Here is a 19,502-nt window from a genome sequence, read left to right on the forward strand (position 1 = left end):
TGGCAAACACCTGAAGACCACGAAGACCACAGGCACATTCGCACCATCTCCCCCGTCCTTAATCTCCCTGAAATGTCCCCACCTCCTCATCCCCACCCCCAGCGGTCAGGACCCCTTGGTGGGGGGGTTCTCCCAGAGTGGCAGCCAGAGAGGCATCAAGGTGTACTTGACAGAAGCCACACCTGGGCAGTGGCCCCAGGACTGTGAGGGTGGGTGAGGGGGCTGAGTCCCGGCTACAAGGGACCAGCCCTGGACAGCTTGGGCTTCTCGACCCTAGATCCTGTGGACAGCCCTGCCCCAGCCGACCAGGTCTCTGTGTGTCCACGTGACTGCCACGGTGTCCACATTTTTGTGGAAAGGGGAGAGTGGGCAGGCAGAGTCTCAGCTCTGGCCCCAAAGCGAGCTCTGGGCTGATGGTAGGGGTTCTTGTCTGTGTTGGGGGTGAGGGAAGGAGCCAGACCCCAGGTCTCTCCAAACCCCAGCTATGCCTGAGTCATTTCCACTAACACAGAGGAAATGGGGGGTAGGGTGGGGTTGAAGGATGAAAAAATGTCTGGTGTCTTTGCTGGCTGGAAGGAACCTGGAACAGAGGGCAGCCAGCCCCTCTCCCTTCACCCAGCACTCAGGTGTGGAGGCCTGCCCTCTCCTAAGCCCCTTTCACCTGTCGCCTCTAGATGGGGGTCATAGTTGGCCGGCCGAGAGCACCGCCTGGTTATGTTCCTCCAGGGCTGGCTGCTGGTTTTCTGTTGCTTAGGATGTTCTGACCACTGGAAGGGGGGGTGGGGGGGTGTGCCACTGGCTTTTTAAATCCTTGCTTTGGCTGTATTTTTATTTTGAGGAAAATAAATTTACAGGAAACTCTCCAGAACTTGGGGGGCACCTACCCCAAGGCTAGGCACTTGTCCCGGGTTTCGGGTGGGCTGTGTCTGCGTAGCTCCCAGCTGGTCAAGGCAGGCTGGCTTTCTCATCAAGTTTACGGGTCCTTCAGCTTGGAAGGGTGGGGCAGGGGATGTTGTGGCCCCAAATCAGGAAGGGGGTGCTAAGACAGCGGGGGGAGGAGGTGGAGAAGGCTGGGACATTGGTAACGCTGCTCCAGGAAAGAACAGACTGAGAGCCCGGCCCCCTGCTAGTTGAGCTAGTCTGCAATACATCCAGTGCCTCTGCCTCCCGACTTCTGCCAAAGATGCCTCTTTTCCCACCATTCAACTGCCTTTCCACTCTCCCCATTCCCCGCCCCACCCCCCACCCGGTTCCTTCCCTCAGGGTAACTTCCCCACCCTGCTGCAGTCCTGGGCTCTGTTCCAAACACCCTTTCTGGACCCTCTAGGTGGTTTATGGAGCCACAGAGAACAGTCCCGTGACCTTCATGAACTTCACCGAGGACACTGTGGAGCAGAAGACGGAAAGTGTGGGCAGAATCATGCCTCACACAGAGGTGGGCCCCAGACCCCACCTCCCACCACCCGCCTGGCGTTCACCCCCTGGGATGTTTATTGCGTTCAATTAGAGATCCAAACAGCTCACTCAAGACGCTGAGAGCCCTCAGCAGCAAGGTCTTGCAGCAGCAAGGTCTTCCCGGGCCTGGGGCTTTCTCTGTGGGCTGAGGCCTGAGTGGGGAAGAGCTGGAACAGTGGTCAGCCGCAGCTGAACTTCTCTGCAGCCTCCCTTCCTGTCTGAGGTGTGTTTTCGCCAAGCCCACTGTCTGTTTTGGGGCAGCCAGAACAGCCTCAAAGAGGATCCAGGGCACAGAGATTTTTCCTACACAGCTCTTTCTCTCCCATAGTCCTGCCTCCCCACCCGCCCCCACTCACTTTGGCAGAGGTCCTCTTTTCGCTTGGCATAAACAGTTTCCCAAGCAGCTTCTTCCTCTGGGGGTCCCTTGCACCTTGAAGGCTGACCCGGAGCACCTTTCGCTCTCAAATTCCCAGCCTCTAACAGTGGTGCTTTATGCCAGCCCGTACCTGGTTTCCCCTCCCCCCCTTGTGCCCTTGCCCCTCTGGGGTCACTGCCAGAGTGCTTCCCCAGGGACCAACTGCCCTTCTCCCTGAAGTGAGTGTGCAGTGACATCAGCCCCCTCCCATGTGTCTGACAGCCTCACTGCCACTCCCTGGGATGCCCACCCGTGAGGTAGACAGGGCAAGTGTAGTTCTCCCCATTTCACAGATGCAGACACGAGGCACACAGGCTAAGCTTTCCTTGCACATTGGCTGTGGCTCGTTTCTCAACTAGGCTTTCAGATTCTGCCTGTTTGCCACCTCTTCTGTTCACATGGCCCTGCTGTGCCACCCTCTTTGGCTTCTTTATTTACTGCTTAATGGGAAGTAAGAGGAGACTCCCCTTTCTTGTGCATTGTTTATAAGTCTTCAGCTGGCCTGGCTCCCCCGCAGGCTTCCTCCTCTGAGCAGCTCCTTTCCACTCTGTTTCCTCAGCACCTCCTGGCCTGGGCCTCAACTATTCTTTCATGCCCAGCTCCAGGGTCGGACTGGTGATGGACCTACTCCAGCCTTTGTCTCCCTTCCCTGGGGATGGGCAGAGCCAGGGGGATTCATTACTAGGGGGAAGGAAGGCAAAGCTCCCCCCATCCTGAGGGCCCCCCATCCTGAAGTGAGAGGGTGGGAGGCCCCAGCCTGAAGCTGCCTGGTCCCAGGCCCAGATCGTGAACGTGGAGACGGGGACACTGGCAGAGCTGAACACACCTGGAGAGCTGTGCATCCGAGGGTACTGCGTCATGCTGGGCTACTGGGGTGAGCCCTGGAAGACCGAGGAAGCAACTGGACAGGACAAGTGGTACCGGACAGGGTGAGAAGGCAGGGCAGTGCGGAGAGTTGGGCTGCCGAGGGGAGGCTGGGGGTCCTGAGGCTGAGCTGGCGACATTGGGCTAGAACAGGGAGAACACGTGTGTCAAGATGGTCCCTTCACATCTCCGAGACTTAGTTTCCAAAATGTGTAAAATGGGGATGACCATGGTCTCCAAATAGGGCTCCCAGAAGGACCAAATGCAGCACAGATGAGAGCACCTGGGACAGTGCCTGCAAAATCTGAGCCAAGATTCAGTCACTCATTTAATTCAACAAATTCTAATTATGCACCTGCCATGCGCCAGCATGATTCTAAACACCGGTGGCCCAGCGGAAGGCACACTGGGAAGGGTCCTGCTCTCACTTCCCACACATCTGGTGGAGGGAGACAGATACAAACAAGATCATTTCAGACATTTATAAACATCACGAAGAAAATAAAATAGGGTCATAAGAGAGAGAGTGGCTGTGGTGGGGAGGGGAGCTTCCCTTTACTGGGTGATCAGAGAAGGCTTCTCTAAGGTGGAAACGTTTGAGCTGAAACCTGAATGATAAGAAGAAGCCAGCCATGAAAATCATATGTATAGGTATGTTTAGAGAGAGAGAAGAAATATGCCATAGGTATGGGTTTACTTGGTTTTATCTGCCTCCTACATGAGACTATACGATCCAAGTAATGTCTTGTTCATGCCATATGCCCCAGAGGCTAGAGTAGTGCAAGACATATAGTAGGTGCTTGATAAATTTTTGCTGAATGAGTGAGAGAGCCAGCCAGATGAGGCAGAGGTGAGAGGCGGCTCCTGGGCTTTCCTTGCAGAGACATTGCCGTGATGGACGAGCAGGGCTTCTGCAAGATTCTGGGCCGCTCTAAGGATATGATCATCCGCGGCGGTGAGAACATCTATCCCGCTGAGCTCGAGAACTTCCTTCACACACACCCACAGGTGCAGGAAGTGCAGGTGAGGCGCCCAGCCCGGGTGAGCCCAGGTGAGCCCCCAAGAGCAGGGGACGCGGATGGGGATGGGGATGTCTGATCTCTATCTCTGACTCTGGAAGGTGGTAGGAGTGAAGGATGAGCGGATGGGGGAGGAAATCTGTGCCTGCATTCAGCTCAAGAAAGGGGAGAAGACCACAGCGGAGGAGATCAAGGCTTTCTGCAAAGGGAAGGTGGGACCCTCAACCCACCCCAAGCATCACGACGTTGCTCACTTCTCCAACACCCTCTGCCTGCCAACCTGTCAGCCCACTGTCCCCTACACCCAACTGTGGGACCCCGCCCAGCCTCATGCTTTATCTCCCTCTGGTCTGCAGATCTCCCACTTCAAGATTCCCCGATACATCGTGTTTGTCACAAACTACCCCCTCACCGTCTCAGGAAAGGTGTGTAAGGGGACCAGGGAGGGGTAGGGGAGCCCGGGGCCCAGGTGCAGAAGGTCAGGCGGCCTGCCTATACCTCCCCGAGTGGTGGGCCAGATTCTGTTGAGAGGCTGGCAGTAGGGCAACCAACTAGTCAGCTCATCCTGGTTTGCCCCAAACTCTCCTGGCTTTAACCTGAGAAAGTCCTCAGTCTTAGGCAAACCAGCTGGGCTTGGTCACCCCAGCTGGCAGAGGCCCATGCCTGGTTCTCACTCCTTTCCCTTTCCTCTAGGTCCAGAAATTCAAGCTAAGAGAGCAGATGGAACACCATCTAAACCTGTGAATAAAGGAGTGGGGAGGATCCTTCCTCCCTGCCCTTCCCCCACATTCCCCTCGTGGGCTCTGCGATTTGGCATAAAGAGCTTCTCTGTTTACTTTGGCTGTTCTCTTGCTGGCGTGCTCTCTTGGCAGTTGCTACAGGATGGAGAAGGGAAGAGACCAAAGCACTTTCAGACCTCCTATTCCTTGTCAACGATGGTACTAAGCACTTTGGCGTGTTATTATCTACTTCATTTAATCCTCACTCGATTCCTTTGAGATACCAACACAATATTTTTTCACATTGTTGCCAGATGAGTACAGCAAGAAGTATTCTTTTTTTTAAAAAAAAAAAACAGCTTTATTGAGTTATAATTCACATACCACCCGATTCACCCATTTAAAGTGTTACATCAATGGTTTTTAGTATATTCACAGATATGTGCACCCGTCACCAGAGTCAGTTTAAAAAATGTTCATCACCTTTTAAAAAGAAACTCCATACCCTTTAGCTATCATCCTACATCCCCCTACTCCCCCGTCCCTCCCAACCAACCCAATTTTCAGTGAACCTGGGGCTTCCTCCCTGATGGGCAGATAAAGCAGGCTGTAGCTTGACCCAAGAAATAAAAACAGCTGAGCACAGCGATTTCCAGTTCACAGAGACAGAAAGAAAAGTTCCTTCTGCTTGCAAGCCTCACCTCCCAGTGTGTCTGGCCCCAGCAGCAGCAGCGTCCTCTTTACTTTTTAGAAAATGAACATAAGTTTAGGGTATTCTGAGTGCCAGGCATTATACACATACAGGTGCATCCGTATACATTTCCTGTTGAAATTTTCCCAATGACACGGTCAAGTAGGCATTAGCCCCATTTCACAAACTATGAAACTGAAACTCAAGAAGTTCAGTGACTTGCCCAAGGTCACACAACTGGAATTAGGGAACCCAGGTGACTGACTCCAAGGCCCATGATCCTTCCACTTTCCAGGACAGTTCTTCAGGTGCCTGCTTGTCCAGCCCTTCACCTGAACCCTGTCTGTCCCACATACAGCATCTCTGACACTCCTCACAGCAGGTGCCTGGGGTTGGCCTGACCCAGGAGATGACAACCTACTCTCCTGGCCAAGCCCATTCCCCCTGGGATTTTCTGCTCTTGCAACATTCAGCCCAAGTGCCCTGTCCTACCCCACTGATTCCACATCCCTTGTAACAGACCCGCCTCGCGGCACGGAGCACACCGGCCTGGTATCCAGCAAGTGCTGAATTAAAATCGGTTGCCTGTTGTCTCTTGTTGGTTTACGTCCTGTCTCATGCACCTGTACTGTGCCCTGGCCTTATGCATCCGGATAGCCCCAGCGCCCAGCTCTGAACCAGGCACATAAAATGTGAAGGAACCCATCGAACGAACTAAGAGTTCCTGGATTGATCCAGGAACTCGCCTTCGACGGGGTGCCAAAAGCTGCGGAGCTCCCCGCACCCCTGCCGCCGCCAGAGAAAGGACGGCCGGGCGGCTGCGGTGAGCGCACCGGTGCCCAGCAGGTGGCGCTGCGGCCCCGGAGCCCTCCCGGTGACGCTGCGGCCCGGAGCCCTCTCGGCGGCGCTCCGACACAGGGCGCGGCCACGCAGCCCCTTTCCTTCCGCCCGGGCGGCCCACCCGGCCCGGCTCTGCGCACGCCGGACGCTTTGCACTGGGTTTGTCTCGATCTCGGGTCCTGGCCCGCGCACCGGGCCGCCCCGCCACAGCGGGCGGCACGGCGCTCCCCGGTGTTCGGGCCCGCGGCTGGGTGAAGGCCGCCAAGATGGCCCAGAGGCGCCGCCTCGCGGAGGACGCGGGAGGACCCCGGGGTCCTACGCCCGGGAGCCAGCGCGCAGCACTTTACGTCCACGTGAGTGGGGAGGGGAGGCGGAGGCTCGGGCGCGGAGTGCCAGAGGCGAGGAGGCGCTTGTCGCGCTGCGAGCCCACCTGCCGTCTTTCCCCGGTACTAGACGAGGTCTGGGGCCCTTTCCCTGGCAGGGAAATGTCTTGGTCCGGAGACCTGAAGTCTCTGGTGCTCACCATCTCGTTGACCTTGACCAAGTGATTTCCCTTCTGAACCTCAATTTCCTCCTATTGAAGTGGGCTTACTAACCCCCTTGGGGAGTTGCGTGGCTTAGATGCGGTAGCCACTGTTGACTGACCTAGGAATGGGGATGGGGATGTGTGCGACTGAACCCTGGAAGTGGCCAGGGCAGCACAGGGTCATCTCTCGTCCTTTTCACACGCCCCCTGCCCCCAGTGGCCCTACTGCGAGAAGCGCTGCAGTTACTGCAACTTCAACAAGTACATCCCCCGCGGTGTGGACGAGGCTGCCATGAGACGCTGTCTGGTGACCGAGGCTCAGACGCTGCTGCAACTCAGTGGGGTGCAGCGGTGGGTACTGGGGGCTGTAGGCGGGGTCTCGGGAATTATGTGGCCGGTGCATAGGACAGGTGCAGGCATCCCGTAGGGCTCCCCCACGTCTCATCTTTTCCATCCTCTTTCCCTAGAGTGGAGTCTGTGTTCTTTGGTGGGGGTACCCCCAGTCTGGCCAGCCCCCACACTGTGGCAGCTGTCCTGGAGGCAGTGGCCCAGGCAACTCACCTGCCTGCAGACTCTGAAGTCACATTGGAGGCCAACCCCACTTCGGCCCCAGGCTCCAGGCTGGCAGCATTCCGGGCAGCAGGAGTCAACAGGTTGTCCATTGGCCTCCAGGTAACCCATCTCACCCGCCTCATCCTAGGGCACCCAGGATGTCTCTCCTGGGTGATCACGTTCATTCATTGGGCAAACATTTATTGAGCTCTTTCTGGGTGCCAGGAACCTGTAGGCACTAAAAAGTGTATGGTGACACTTTTGTAAGTACTTAATTGTCTGTTTCTGTGGTAGAGCACAAGCCCTGGGAGGCAGGGATCGTGTATGCCTTTGTGTTCATCACAGTGTTCCAGGCACTATGTGCTTGGCACACAGTAGATGCTTGAAAAAGATTTGTTACGTGATTGGAGACCCAGGAGGAGGCCAACAGGTGGTCAGATCACTGCAGCATGATAAAGTCTGCTTATAAAGGGGGTCTCTACAAAATGCTCTCAGAGTACAGCCTGAAGGCCGTCTCAGTCTGACAAGATCATAGAAACCTTCCTGAAGGACATGATGTTTGAATGAGGAAGAGGAGTCCACCAGAGATGAGGGTGTGGGAGGAAAAGACACAGGATTTGGAAGAGCTTGCATGTTTGGGGGGACCTGTGAGCCATTCCTTGTGACTGGAGAGGCTGGGGACAAGGCTGCAAGCTAGGGCCCAGAGTCTTCAGCACCATACTGGGAAGTTTGGGGTTTCGCTTAGTGGTGACAAGGGAGTCACTGAAGGTTTTTAAGTGGGGGAGAAACATGTTCCTCTCAGGTTGGCCCGTGATATTTCCATAGCCAGTATTGTCTCCCTCCTTCAAATACATGTACCATTTACCATAGAGTTTGGGGTCAGGGCTTTGTCCTGATGAGACATATTGAGAGGGACACGCCATTTCTGAGATACTCTGGCCCCAAATGCTTACATATCTTGAATCTAATTATGAGGAAACACCTAAATTAAGAGACTGTGTGTGTGTATCGTAAGAACAGGTAACATGAGATCGAAGTACCATCTGAACAGTTTTTTAGTGTACAGTACAGTATTGCTAACTATAAACACAGTGATGTACAGGAGAGCTCTAGGACTTATTAAGAGACATTTTAATTAATTAATTTATTTAGGCCGCGCCATGCAGCTTCCTTCCCTAAGAGACATTTTTAAAAACAACTAGCCCGGGGACTTCCCTGGTAGTCCAGTGGGTAAGACTCCACACTCCCAGTGCGAGGGTCCCGGGTTCACTCCCTGGTTGGGGAACTAGATCGCGCATGCATGCTGCAACTAAGAGTTCGTATGCCACAACTAAAGATCCCACGTGCCGCAACTAAGAACCGGCACAGCCAAAATAAATAAATAATTTTTAAAATAATAATAAAATAGAAAATTAAAACAACTAGCCTGTACTCTTCAAAAATGTCAGTGTCATAAAAGACAAAGGCAGGATGAGGATCTCAACTAAAGGAAACTAAAGAGACAATGATAGCTGAATGCAATGTGTGACCCCCGATTGGATCCTGGATTGGGGCGGGAAGAGGAAATTACTACAGCAGACATTTAGGGACAATTGGCCAACTTTGAATAAGACTGTGTCTTAGACAACAGGATTGTATCAGTGTTACATTTCCTGAACTCTATAATTAGATTGTGGTTGTGTAAGAGAATGTCCTTGTTTTTAGGAAATACACATTTAATTATTTAGGGGTACAGGAGTACAGTATTTAAGTTTTTTACATTTAAATAACCACATTGCGGGGGCTTTCCTGGTGGCGCAGTGGTTAAGAATCCACCTGCCAATGCAGGGGACACGGGTTCGAGCCCCGGTCCGGGAAGATCCCACATGCCGCAGAGCAACTAAGCCCGTGAGCCACAACTACTGAGCCTGTGCTCTAGAGCAACAAGAGAAGCCACCACAGTGAGAAGCCTACACAAGGCAACTAAGAGTAGCCCCCTCTCGCCGCAACTAGAGAAAGCCCGTGCACAGCAACAAAGACCCAATGCAGCCAAAAATAAATAAATAAAATAAAATTTAAAAATAAATAAATAAATAACCACATTGCAAGTGCTCACTAGCCTGTGGCCAGTGGCTACCATATTATACTAAAATGTTCTATATCTGCACTGACCAATACAGTAGCCACTGACCACATGCTAGGAAGCACTTAGAGTGTGGTTATTTAAATTTAATTAACTTAAAATTTAAATAGCCACATGAGATTAGTGTCTACCGTATTGGACAATGCAGATACAGAACGTTTCCATCCTCGCAGATGGTTCTTTTAGACAGCCCTGGTCTATAACTTACCCTCAGATGATTCAACATAATAATAATATATGTGTATATTTAGAGAGAGACAAAGCAAATGTGGCAAAGTGTTAATTGGTGAATCTGGATGAAGGTGTTTGTTGAGCTTTTCTTGCAACTTTTCTATAGGTTCAAAATATTTCAAAATAAAAAGTAAAATCAAAAAAAGATGGTTGGCTTTGGAGTCAGTCCTAAATTCCAGGTCTGACTTCGCCAGTGTGTGACTTTGGGCAAGCTGCTTAACATCTCTGAATTTGTTCTGTCGTCTGTAAAATGGAGCTAATGTTGGAGGGTTGTGAGGATGAATTAGACACTGCGTAGAAATGCTTTGCACATAGTGACTCTTCAGTGACTGGTACCCCTGCTACTGGCTTGACCTTCCACCTTCCAGCCCCCTGCCATGTCCTGTGTCTTCCCCTGTATCAGTGTCTGCAGTAAGGTCAGTCAGGTGTTTCCGTCTCCCTCTGAGCTAGCCTGCGTGCTTACACCTGACCCTCTCTCTGCAGTCCCTAGATGACACTGAGCTCCAGCTGCTGGGGAGGACACACTCAGCCAGTGATGCCCTGCAGATGCTGGCGGAGGCCCGGCGCCACTTCCCGGGGCGTGTTTCTGTGGACCTGATGCTGGGGCTGCCGGCACAGCACGTGGGGCCGTGGCTTGGGCAGCTGCGGAAACTGCTGCGGCACTGTGATGACCATGTGTCGCTCTACCAGCTGTCCCTGGAGCGGGGCACCGCCCTCTTCACCCAGGTGCAGCAGGGCTCCCTTCCTGCCCCTGACCCCGAACTTGCCGCTGAGATGTACCAGGAGGGACGGGCAGTCCTTCGGGAGGCTGGCTTCCGCCAGTACGAGGTCTCCAACTTCGCCCGGAATGTAAGTCCTGTGGCTGAAGGTGGGGCCTGGGCAGGCTGAGGCCCTCTTTGGGGAGAAGGGTGCTTCCGAAGCCTGAGATGGTGGGACATTCTAACCAGGTGCCCTTCCCTGAGCAGAGACAGGCCCACCTGCTTCTCTCTGCACTGACTATTCCCTCCCTTCCCACAGGGGGCGCTTAGTACCCACAACTGGACTTACTGGCAGTGCGGTCAGTACCTTGGCGTTGGGCCTGGTGAGTCCCCTGTGAACCTTAGGTGGGATGACTCAGGAGAGCAGTGTCACGGCTGTGTGCTCTTGGGCCACTTATTAAGCTCTCCAGGCCTCTGTTTCCTCGTATGTAAAGTGTGGCAAAAAACACTGTTGACTTTGTAGAGCTGTTGAGTATGTATGTTGAGGCACTTGGCATAGTGCCTGGCACTCTGGTTCTTGTTCAGTATGTATGTGGAGGCACTTGGCGTAGTGCCTGGCGCTGTGGTTCGTGACCTTTAGTGTGCATCAGAATTAGCTGGACTGCTTGTTAAAACCCAGCTGGGCCCCAACCAAATTCTAGAATTTCTGGAATTGGACAGGGCCTGAGAATGGACATTTCTGGCATCTGAGATGCTGTTGGTCCAGGGGCCACACTTTGAGAACCACTGCTTTAACATCTGGCAAGCACACAGTGTTAGCTGCTATTAAAGTGGGGGTGGTTGTTGATGTTGTCAGGAGCCCATGGGCGATTTATACCCCAGGGGGCTGGGGGCCACACCCGAGAGGCTCGGATCCAGACCCTGGAGCCTGACAACTGGATGAAGGAGGTGATGCTGTTTGGTCACGGCACCCGGAGGCGCATCCCCCTGGGCGAGCTGGCGCTGTGAGCACCTGAGGGCTCTTCCCTCAGGCTTCCCCTCTACCCCAAGAAACACCTACCAGCACATCTTTGTTTCCCACCTTGCCCTGCCCCCTCCCCGCCCCATATTGCGTGATTCCCCATAAACCCCCCATACGCACATCCCAGCATAGGGTGTGAAGAATGGGAGAAGCGCAGGTCTCCTCTCCAAGACCCCTTATTGGTTTTTCTTTCAGTCTGGAGGAAGTTTTGGCCATGGGACTACGCACAGATGTGGGGATCACTCACCAGGTAAGAGGTCCAGGGGTCTGGCACACTGCTTTCTCCTCCTAGGCCTCGCAGAATCACTCTGTCTCACTCTCTCTTCTACACACACACACACACCCCTCCCATTCCTCTGGGACTGGCAGCTAGAGGTAGGGCCTTGGTCCAGCAGAGGCCTGATGGGCAGGAGTGATGAGCAGCGTAAGGCAATGGTGAGAACCCTAGACTAGGGCTGCAGAGAGAGCCGGGCTCTAGTCCCCGTCTACCGTAACCTTAGGCACACATCCCTTCACCTCTGAATTTCAACTTTCTCAGTCGTCTAAGGGAATAGACTAGATTAAGAGTTTTCAAATATTCTTAAAGCAGCGCTGAAAGCTCAGATAGGAAGTGCAGTAGATACAGATCAGGCAGGCTCGGAACCGCTGTGGATGAAGTCAGAGCCATCGAACTCTGGCTGGGGCTGACCGTACTCTGGCCAGAACGGGGAGGGGAGGAGCAAAGGGAGACCTGCCTTGGCTGGGAGCTGGGTTTGGCCTGAACGTGGAATGGACTGAAGGTGCCCACCTCCCTGCTGGTCCAGTGGCCTGGTCCTGGTGTGCATGACAGTCAGTTTCTGAGATCGCTGTGTTGGATTGGACCCACCCCTCATCCCTCACTGCACCCCCAGACAGGTGGCCTAGAATAGCCCCGCCAGCTCCCCACCTTGTGGTCCCTGCATCTCTGCCCCTTCTGGTCTCCCCAGCACTGGCAGCAGTTTGAGCCCCAGCTGACCTTGTGGGACCTGTTTGTAGCCAACAAGGAGGTGCAGGAGCTGCTGGAGCAGGGCCACTTGCTGCTGGATCGCAGGTGTGTTGGGTGGGGGGAGGTGAGAATGACGGACAAGGAGGGGCCTGTGGGTGCCAGGGCCTTGGCACTGGTGGAGGGTGATGATTGAAACTGGTAAGAGGGCACAGTCACAGCCAGCCTCTTTGTTTTTCCAGGGGTCTTCGGTGTTCCTGGGAGGGGCTGGCTGTGCTGGACTCCATGTTGCCGACCCTTCTATCTCGGCTCCAAGAGGCCTGGCAGCAGAGAACTCCCTCCCCTGTGCCAGGAGGATAATCACATGTTGCTGTGTCCCAGTGACACTGCCATCTCCACTGGCAGGTGCTGTCCCGGCTCTGGTCACTGCCCAGCCCTGGCCTCCCCAGGGGAATGGCTGCAGTGAGGCAGATGGGAGGACATTTCTGGTCTGGGAACTGGCATCAAGTGTACCCACCACTGCCAGAGACGGAGGAATGGTTTCTGTGGGTGCCTCTCATCAGTTGACTCTAAACAAATCCTGGCTGGCAAGAGATGCTGAGAAATAGAGCTCTCAGGCTTCCTGCTCCTACAGTACAGGACAGGACACGGATGTCCAGCACAGCAGCCTGCCGGACTCTGAGAACAGCGGGAAAGATCAGAGCAAGCCTTGCCTCTTCCCTTTCGGTAGCCAGGATATGTTTGGGCGTCAGGAGCCTCACAGTACTTCCCGAGTGCCCCCCAGTCCCCTCCCCACTGCAGCCTTTTCCCCTGAGGGAGTGAAGGTGGGGGGAACTAAGAGGGAGAGGAGAGGGGAGAATTCAGGAAAGATCAGAGCCTGGTAATTCTCCCCTGGCCTTAATAAACCCATCTGGAGCCTGCCTTGACTATGGTCTTATCCTTTGCCTGGGCTTTTTCTTGGAGTGTGGGATCCTGACTTGGGGGCTTGAGCCTTAGTCTAGGGCTGAGATTCCTTCCTGACAGTCATGTGCGCAGCGATCTCAGCATTCATCAATGATCCTTGCCTAAATCAGTGATTAGATTGGGGGTTGCAAAATGTTAATTTCTGACTCTGCCATTGGATCTATGTTCATTAACTGGCGTGCATCCATTAAAAAAAGAGCTTTCGGGGCTTCCCTGGTGGCGCAGTGGTTGAGCGTCCGCCTGCCGATGCAGGGGACGCGGGTTCGTGCCCCGGTCCGGGAGGATCCCACATGCCGCGGAGCGGCTGGGCCCGTGAACCATGGCCGCTGAGCCTGTGCGTACGGAGCCTGTGCTCCGCAACGGGAGAGGCCACAACAGTGAGAGGCCCACGTACCGCAAAAAAAAAAAAAAAGAAAGAAAAGAGCTTTCCCCTTTTTTTTAAGGGCTGATACCCTTAACCTATAAATTCTATGCAGGGTTTGGGGGGCGGTGGGGAGGGAGGCATTTTCCTGTGAAGAGGCTCCATAACTCATCATATCAAAGGGTGCCCTGATGTCAAAGGTAATTTAGTACCCTTGCAAATCAGGGCATGCTAAGCTCAGTCTCTAGCTGGGTGACTAAGGATAGGGTTCCCCCCACCCCTCAGAGGTGAGCACGTGCATTTCCCACGTGCCTGGTGGGTGTGAATATCAGTCCTTCTTTGACCTGTGGTAACATGGTAAGTGTTAACTCCCTCTCCTTTATTTATGAAATATTCAGCAAGCACTAATAGTGTGCCAGGCTCTGAGCAGCATGCAGAGGAATAAGACCTGTCCCAGCCCTCGAGGAACTCGCCACCATGTTGATAGATGTGTGAAGAGATAAACTCCAGGGTTATCAGTAAAGGTGTGTAGATGGGCTGTGGAAGCCTGCAGTGCATTTGGTTCTGAGGGGCTGGGAGGAGGAAAGGGGAAATGCTTTTTTCTTACTACCTCCTTTGGCCCCTGCGCAGCTTGCGGGGTGACCTGTGCTGCCTGGGGAGCCTCTTCTCGAGCCTTCCCCTGATCTTGATATTCAAGATGTGAGCATGGGGCCAGAGCAGGTGCGCCATCAGATAACCTGGGCCCACTCAGGTTTCTCCCAGCTGTCAGGGCTCGTGCCACCTGAGATGCCTGGGCCCTCCCTGCTGGGGCACCACACGAGGCCTGTGCAGAGGGGCTGGACGGGAGCCAGGTGGGGATGGCACAGGTCACCTTCTGTGACTCAGCCTCCCACCCTCACCAGGTGAATCAGAGTCTCTGGAAGGTGGAGCCCAGGAATCTAGTTTTTAAATGTTTCCTGAGTGGCTCTAGTGATCAGGCCGGTTTGAGAAGCCCTGTCATCTTCCATCCTGAGAGGCTGGGATCAGGAGAAAAAAGGGGAACAAGGCTAATTCCAGACCTGACCAAGTGGAGTGAGGTCCTTCCCTCTGCGTCCAGACCTTCCTGGGCTCATCCGTCAAAGGGGTTCTCTTCCTCCATCTGGAGACTTCTGTTGTCATCTTTTCACCTGTCCTGTTGAAAAGCATACGGACACAAATAAGAGCGGTGAACAAGCTACTCTGATGATGAGGTGATGAGAGGATTTGGGGAAATGTAATGTATGTGAGTGTGTGGTTACAGCTTGAAGGCCCAAGCCTTCCCCACCTAGAGTGCTGACAATTTTAGGGCTGACGACTGAGCGCCCCCCGCCCATGCCCAATCACATAGAGTAAAGTAAGCAGGACAGCTATTTTAATTTGCCTTTTATGTATGCGGACATTCAAAGAGGCCCTCTAACTTGACTCAAGTCATGTAAGTAAGTAAGAGAACTGGCATAATACTTCTGGACATCTAGAACTTTCTGTCACATTGTTGTTTTATTCTTACTGTGGGTCAGGTTGATTGACCTGTCTCTTAAATTAAGCAAAATCCTGGGCTTCCCTGGTGGCACAGTGGTTGAGAGTCCGCCTGCCGATGCAGGGGACACGGGTTCGTGCCCTGGTTTGGGAAGATCCCACATGCCGCGGAGCAGCTAGGCCCGTGAGCCACGGCCACTGAGCCCGCGCGTCCGGAGCCTGTGCTCCGCAACGGGAGAGGCCGCAACAGTGAGAGGCCCGCATACCGCCAAAAAAAAAAAAAAAAAAAAAAAAATTAAGCAAAATCCTGACCTCTCTCTGGCCCCTCTGCCTCAGGCTTGAAGCTGCCATCTCTGCCTGGTGCTTGGTCTCGGTGTCTGTATTTTCTCTCCTGGAGAACCCACATGTCCCATCTCCATGAGACCATCCACTTCCTGGGAAAGAACTGCATTCTGCAAAGAAAGGACTTTAAGTAATAGGATTGCTATAAACTGAATGTTTGTGTTCCCCCCAGAATTCATATGTGGAAACTTCATCCCTAGGGGGATGGTATTCAGATGTGGGGCCTTTGGGAGGTGATTAGGTCATGAAGGTGGAGCCCTCATGAATGGGATTAGTGCACTTATGAAAGAGACCTCAGAGAGCTCCCTGGCCCCATCTCCTGTGTGGGGACACAGAGGGAAGACAGACAGCTACGAACCAGGAATCAGGCCCTCACCAGACACCAAATTTCCTGGCAGCTTGATCTTGGACTTCCCAGCCTTCAGAACTGTGAGAAATAAATGTTTGTTGTTTAAGCTACGCAGGCTATCGTATTTTTGTTATAGCAGCCTGAATGGACTAAGACAAGGATGAAATAACTTTGTGGTAGCTTGTTTTATTGTTCAAAATGTTTACCATTATATATCCCTGCCCCGTTGAACCTGGGAAGGGCCATAAGACTTGCCCAGCACAGATTGTAAGAGCCAGTGGGTGGTCCGCCATCTGTTTCCTCCACCACAGAGACCTGCAGGGTTCAAATAGAGGCTGTTCCGTCCACCTGGGTCCTAGAGTGAAGAAGTCGTTGGGCAGAGGAGCGGCCGACCACTAGAGACAGGAGCGGGAGTGGGACGGCAACACTCACTGCTGTAAACCAGTAGATTTGGGGTTGTTTGTTACTGCAACAATATAATTGAGACTAAACTGCTTGATCCAGTTTGTAATCCCACCATTCAAAGATTAACTTCTTTTAGACCTTGGTCTGTATCTTAGCAGGAATTCTTACATGCAAGCGAACATCTTTAGATAGACACTCTTACAAAAAGGGGGAAATACACATCTCGCTTTGGAGCCTTCTTTTTCTACCTCAGATGTGGTGGGCATTTTTTCATGTCAAATTTGTATCTACATCCTATTTTTTTAGTGTAGCTTCCTAGTGTACCACTGCATGGTGATCCCGAAATTTAGTTTACCAATTCCTTTTTGGTGAAACAGAGGGTTTAATTTTTTATTTTTATAAACGCTGTAACGAACACCTCATGTAAATATTTTTATGCACTGGCTTGATCATTTCCTTAGGCTTAGGCTAAATCCCAAGGCGTGGGGTTGCTGACTCTGAGGAGACGCGCCTCCTTCGTTTGGATACAGGAGGCCTGGCGGTTCATGCCCTTGCCAGCCCGCTGGTCGTCAATAGCAAGCGTGATCAATTTTTCCAAATGATTCCAATCTGGAGAACACTTTTTTTTTTAATAGATTTATTTATTTTTGGCTGCGTTGGGTCTTCGTTGCTGCCCACGGGCTTTCTCTAGTTGCAGCGAGCAGGGTCTGCTCTTCATTGCAACGCACGGGCTTCTCATTGCGGTGGCCTCTCTTGTTACAGAGCATGGGCTCTAGGCGCGCGGGCTTCAATAGTTGTGGTGCGTGGGCTCAGTAGTTGTGGCTCGTGGGCTCTAGAGCGCAGGCTAAGTAGTTGTGGCACACGGGCTTAGTTGCTCCGCAGCATGTGGGATCTTCCTGGACCAGGGCTCGAACCCATGTCCCCTGCATTGGCAGGCAGATTCTTAACCACTGCGCCACCAGGGAAGCCCTGGAGAACACTTTTAACCCTCACTTTATTTTCAGCTAACGTACTGTCTCCCTAACTTAGGCAACGATTTTGGTCCACCTGATTACTCTTGAGTCAGAGAACAGAGGGGATGCAGCCTCTGGGGCCACCCAGGTAGAAGATCAAGGTGGGACTGTGCCCATGTGTTCAGATTGCCTCTGAACTCTTCTCATTCAGACCCTGCTTCTGGGAGAATCCACATCTTCTCCCTCCTCTTTTCCTCTTCCTGCTTTCTCTTCTTTTCCCTGAGGAGATTTTTAAAGCCAATTTTTAAAATTATACGAAGAACATTATAGAAACATTAGGCAGAATTCTAAGTGAAAAAGGAAAAAAAAAATCTACAATTAGTGACCCCAACAAATTCAACTGTTTGTGCTCCCTTCCAGTCCTCATCCAGTTGTGCTCCTGACACATCTAATTTTGCATTCTGCTCCCTTTTCTTCTCAGTCTGTCATAAGCATTTTTCCATGTTGTTACATGGTCATCATCTTTCTCATTTTAATTTTTGCACAATGTTCCAATGGGTGAATAATAAGTATTACCCTAATGTAAGGCACTTAAGTGGTTCACTGTTTTTCTCTATTATAAATCATGCCGTAGTGCATGTTTTTATGGATATAGCTTCTTCCTTCATTTGAATTATTTCCTCAGGTCAATTCCCAAGAGTGAGATGGTTGGGTCAAAGGGTATGGATGCTTTAATGATTCGTGGTGAGACTTGTTATATTGTTTTCCAAGGGGCTTTTTCTTTTCTTTTTTTTTTTTTTAATTTTCCTGCTCAAAAAATAATAATGCCCTTTTTCAACCATATAGAAGAAAGCAAAGCTTCTGGTATCCGGGAATTACCACTATGACATTTGGTCAGCCATCCCTCCGGACATCTCTTGATGCATAGATGTACATATCTATGTAGAGATAAAATAATTTTTCACAAAAGGGATCATACTCATGTGCCAGTTTTGCAACCTGTTTTGTTTTTTTTTTTAACTCAAAAACATGTCCTGGGTTTCTCTGATTGGTTCTGCCACCACCAGTGCCTACGTGATAGCATAATGGAGTACGGTAATAGCTGTCAGTCAGGCATGGTGCCAAGCATTTTATCTGCATTAATTCATTTAAGCACCACAACAACTCAATAAGTTCTGTTATTATCATGGCCACTTTACAGAGAAATTGACTGCCCCAGGTCACATAGATAGGAGGTGATGGGGCTCATACTCAAGCTGAATTCACTGAGGCTCCAAAACAGATGCTTCTATAAATAATACATCAATATATTCTTAATGTAAAAAGTAATAATAATAAATGTAAGCAATACCATAGCATAGTCCCTTTTACACTTCCACATAGGTTTGATGTGTGTATCAGTTAAGTTTAGGTTCAACTGCACATGACAGAAAATCAGAGTAACATAAGCTTAAGCAAATAAATGTATTTGTCTTTCGCATAAAGGGAGTCTAGACAAAGCATTTCAGGGCTAGCATAGTGGACCCATGGTCATTGGTCATGAAGAACACAGGCTTTGTGCTCTGTGTCCTCATTTCATAGCATCCATCCCTAAGATCTCCACATGGTCTAATATAGTCCCTGAAGCTCCAGCCATCATGTCTGCATTCCAGGTAATAAGCATTTTGCTGCTTCCTTACCATTCCTAATAATAGAAGGGCTTGGTTAATAAAAAAAGGGTGAGACTAGATATTGAGGCAATCAGAAAACAACTTCCCAATCCTTTTCTTTTTTTTTTTTTCTTTTGTTTTTTGGCCACGCTGTGCAGCATTCGGGATCTTAGTTCCCCGACCAGGGATCAAACCCAAGCCCCCTTCATTGGGAGTGTGGAGTTGTAACCACTGGACCGCCAGGGAAGTCCCCCCAATCCATTCCTATGAATTTACACATATAGGTACATATATAAAAATATAGTTTAAAAAATAATCTAATGTGTTAACAGTACCTTGTTTCAATTTACATTTTAAAGTTTACCAACCAAATCAAATGTTCTCCATTAAATATCTGTTTACTAACTATTGTGTTCTGTGTACATGTAAGCTCTTTGCTTATTTTCACTTAGCCAATTGCTTATTTAGTCTTAATGATTTCCTGATCGAGTTGAATGAATTGTTTACATAGATAAATAATTACAAGTATATTAACTCTTTGTCTTATTCACTGCAAGTATTGCTTCCAGTATGCTGTCCTTTTTATCTTTCATAGATTTTTATTTTTTTGGAAGTGAGTTTTCTAGAATTTCAGATATTTATATTTTGAGTCTATCTTTTGCCCTGTGACTTTTTCTGTCATTTCCGGGCTCCAGAAATATGGTCAACTTTCAAGTTGGCTTTCTCCTCCCAGGAGAGGCAGTCTAATGTTGACGGCTGTGTCCACCTGGGACCAAATCTCTACGCTGCTCCTTCGCACCTGTAAGACTTCCCTGAACTGAGATGGGGTTTTCTCGACTGCTTAGTGAAGGGGTTGGACCAGCCCCAGGTTC

General features: G+C 51.2%; 2 protein-coding genes across 2 annotated transcripts in view; both read left to right on the top strand.

The window, feature by feature from the left end:
* ACSF2 (acyl-CoA synthetase family member 2) overlaps positions 1-4,655 on the top strand; it is a gene marked incomplete at its 5' end in the record, with an annotated part of 35,894 nt that extends 31,239 nt beyond the window's left edge. The window contains 6 exons of the mRNA XM_082861587.1: positions 1,328-1,435; positions 2,648-2,799; positions 3,616-3,757; positions 3,855-3,965; positions 4,110-4,178; positions 4,447-4,655. Of these exons, the coding sequence (XP_082717713.1) occupies positions 1,328-1,435; positions 2,648-2,799; positions 3,616-3,757; positions 3,855-3,965; positions 4,110-4,178; positions 4,447-4,497 (633 nt within the window). The 3' untranslated portion in view covers positions 4,498-4,655. The remainder of the gene's footprint in view (positions 1-1,327; positions 1,436-2,647; positions 2,800-3,615; positions 3,758-3,854; positions 3,966-4,109; positions 4,179-4,446) is intronic.
* A 1,465-nt stretch (positions 4,656-6,120) lies between these two features.
* Positions 6,121-13,196, top strand: RSAD1 (radical S-adenosyl methionine domain containing 1). The gene is made up of 9 exons (XM_082860292.1): positions 6,121-6,356; positions 6,747-6,880; positions 6,997-7,201; positions 9,918-10,283; positions 10,452-10,515; positions 10,989-11,136; positions 11,349-11,403; positions 12,119-12,222; positions 12,357-13,196. Exons 1-9 carry the CDS (start codon positions 6,270-6,272, stop codon positions 12,472-12,474), a joined length of 1,281 nt encoding a protein of 426 aa, XP_082716418.1. The 5' UTR covers positions 6,121-6,269; the 3' UTR covers positions 12,475-13,196.
* The last annotated feature ends 6,306 nt before the right edge of the window (positions 13,197-19,502 follow it).

Source organism: Leucopleurus acutus (genome assembly GCF_964270905.1).
Source record: "Leucopleurus acutus genome assembly, chromosome: 19".
NCBI lineage: Eukaryota > Metazoa > Chordata > Mammalia > Artiodactyla > Delphinidae > Leucopleurus > Leucopleurus acutus.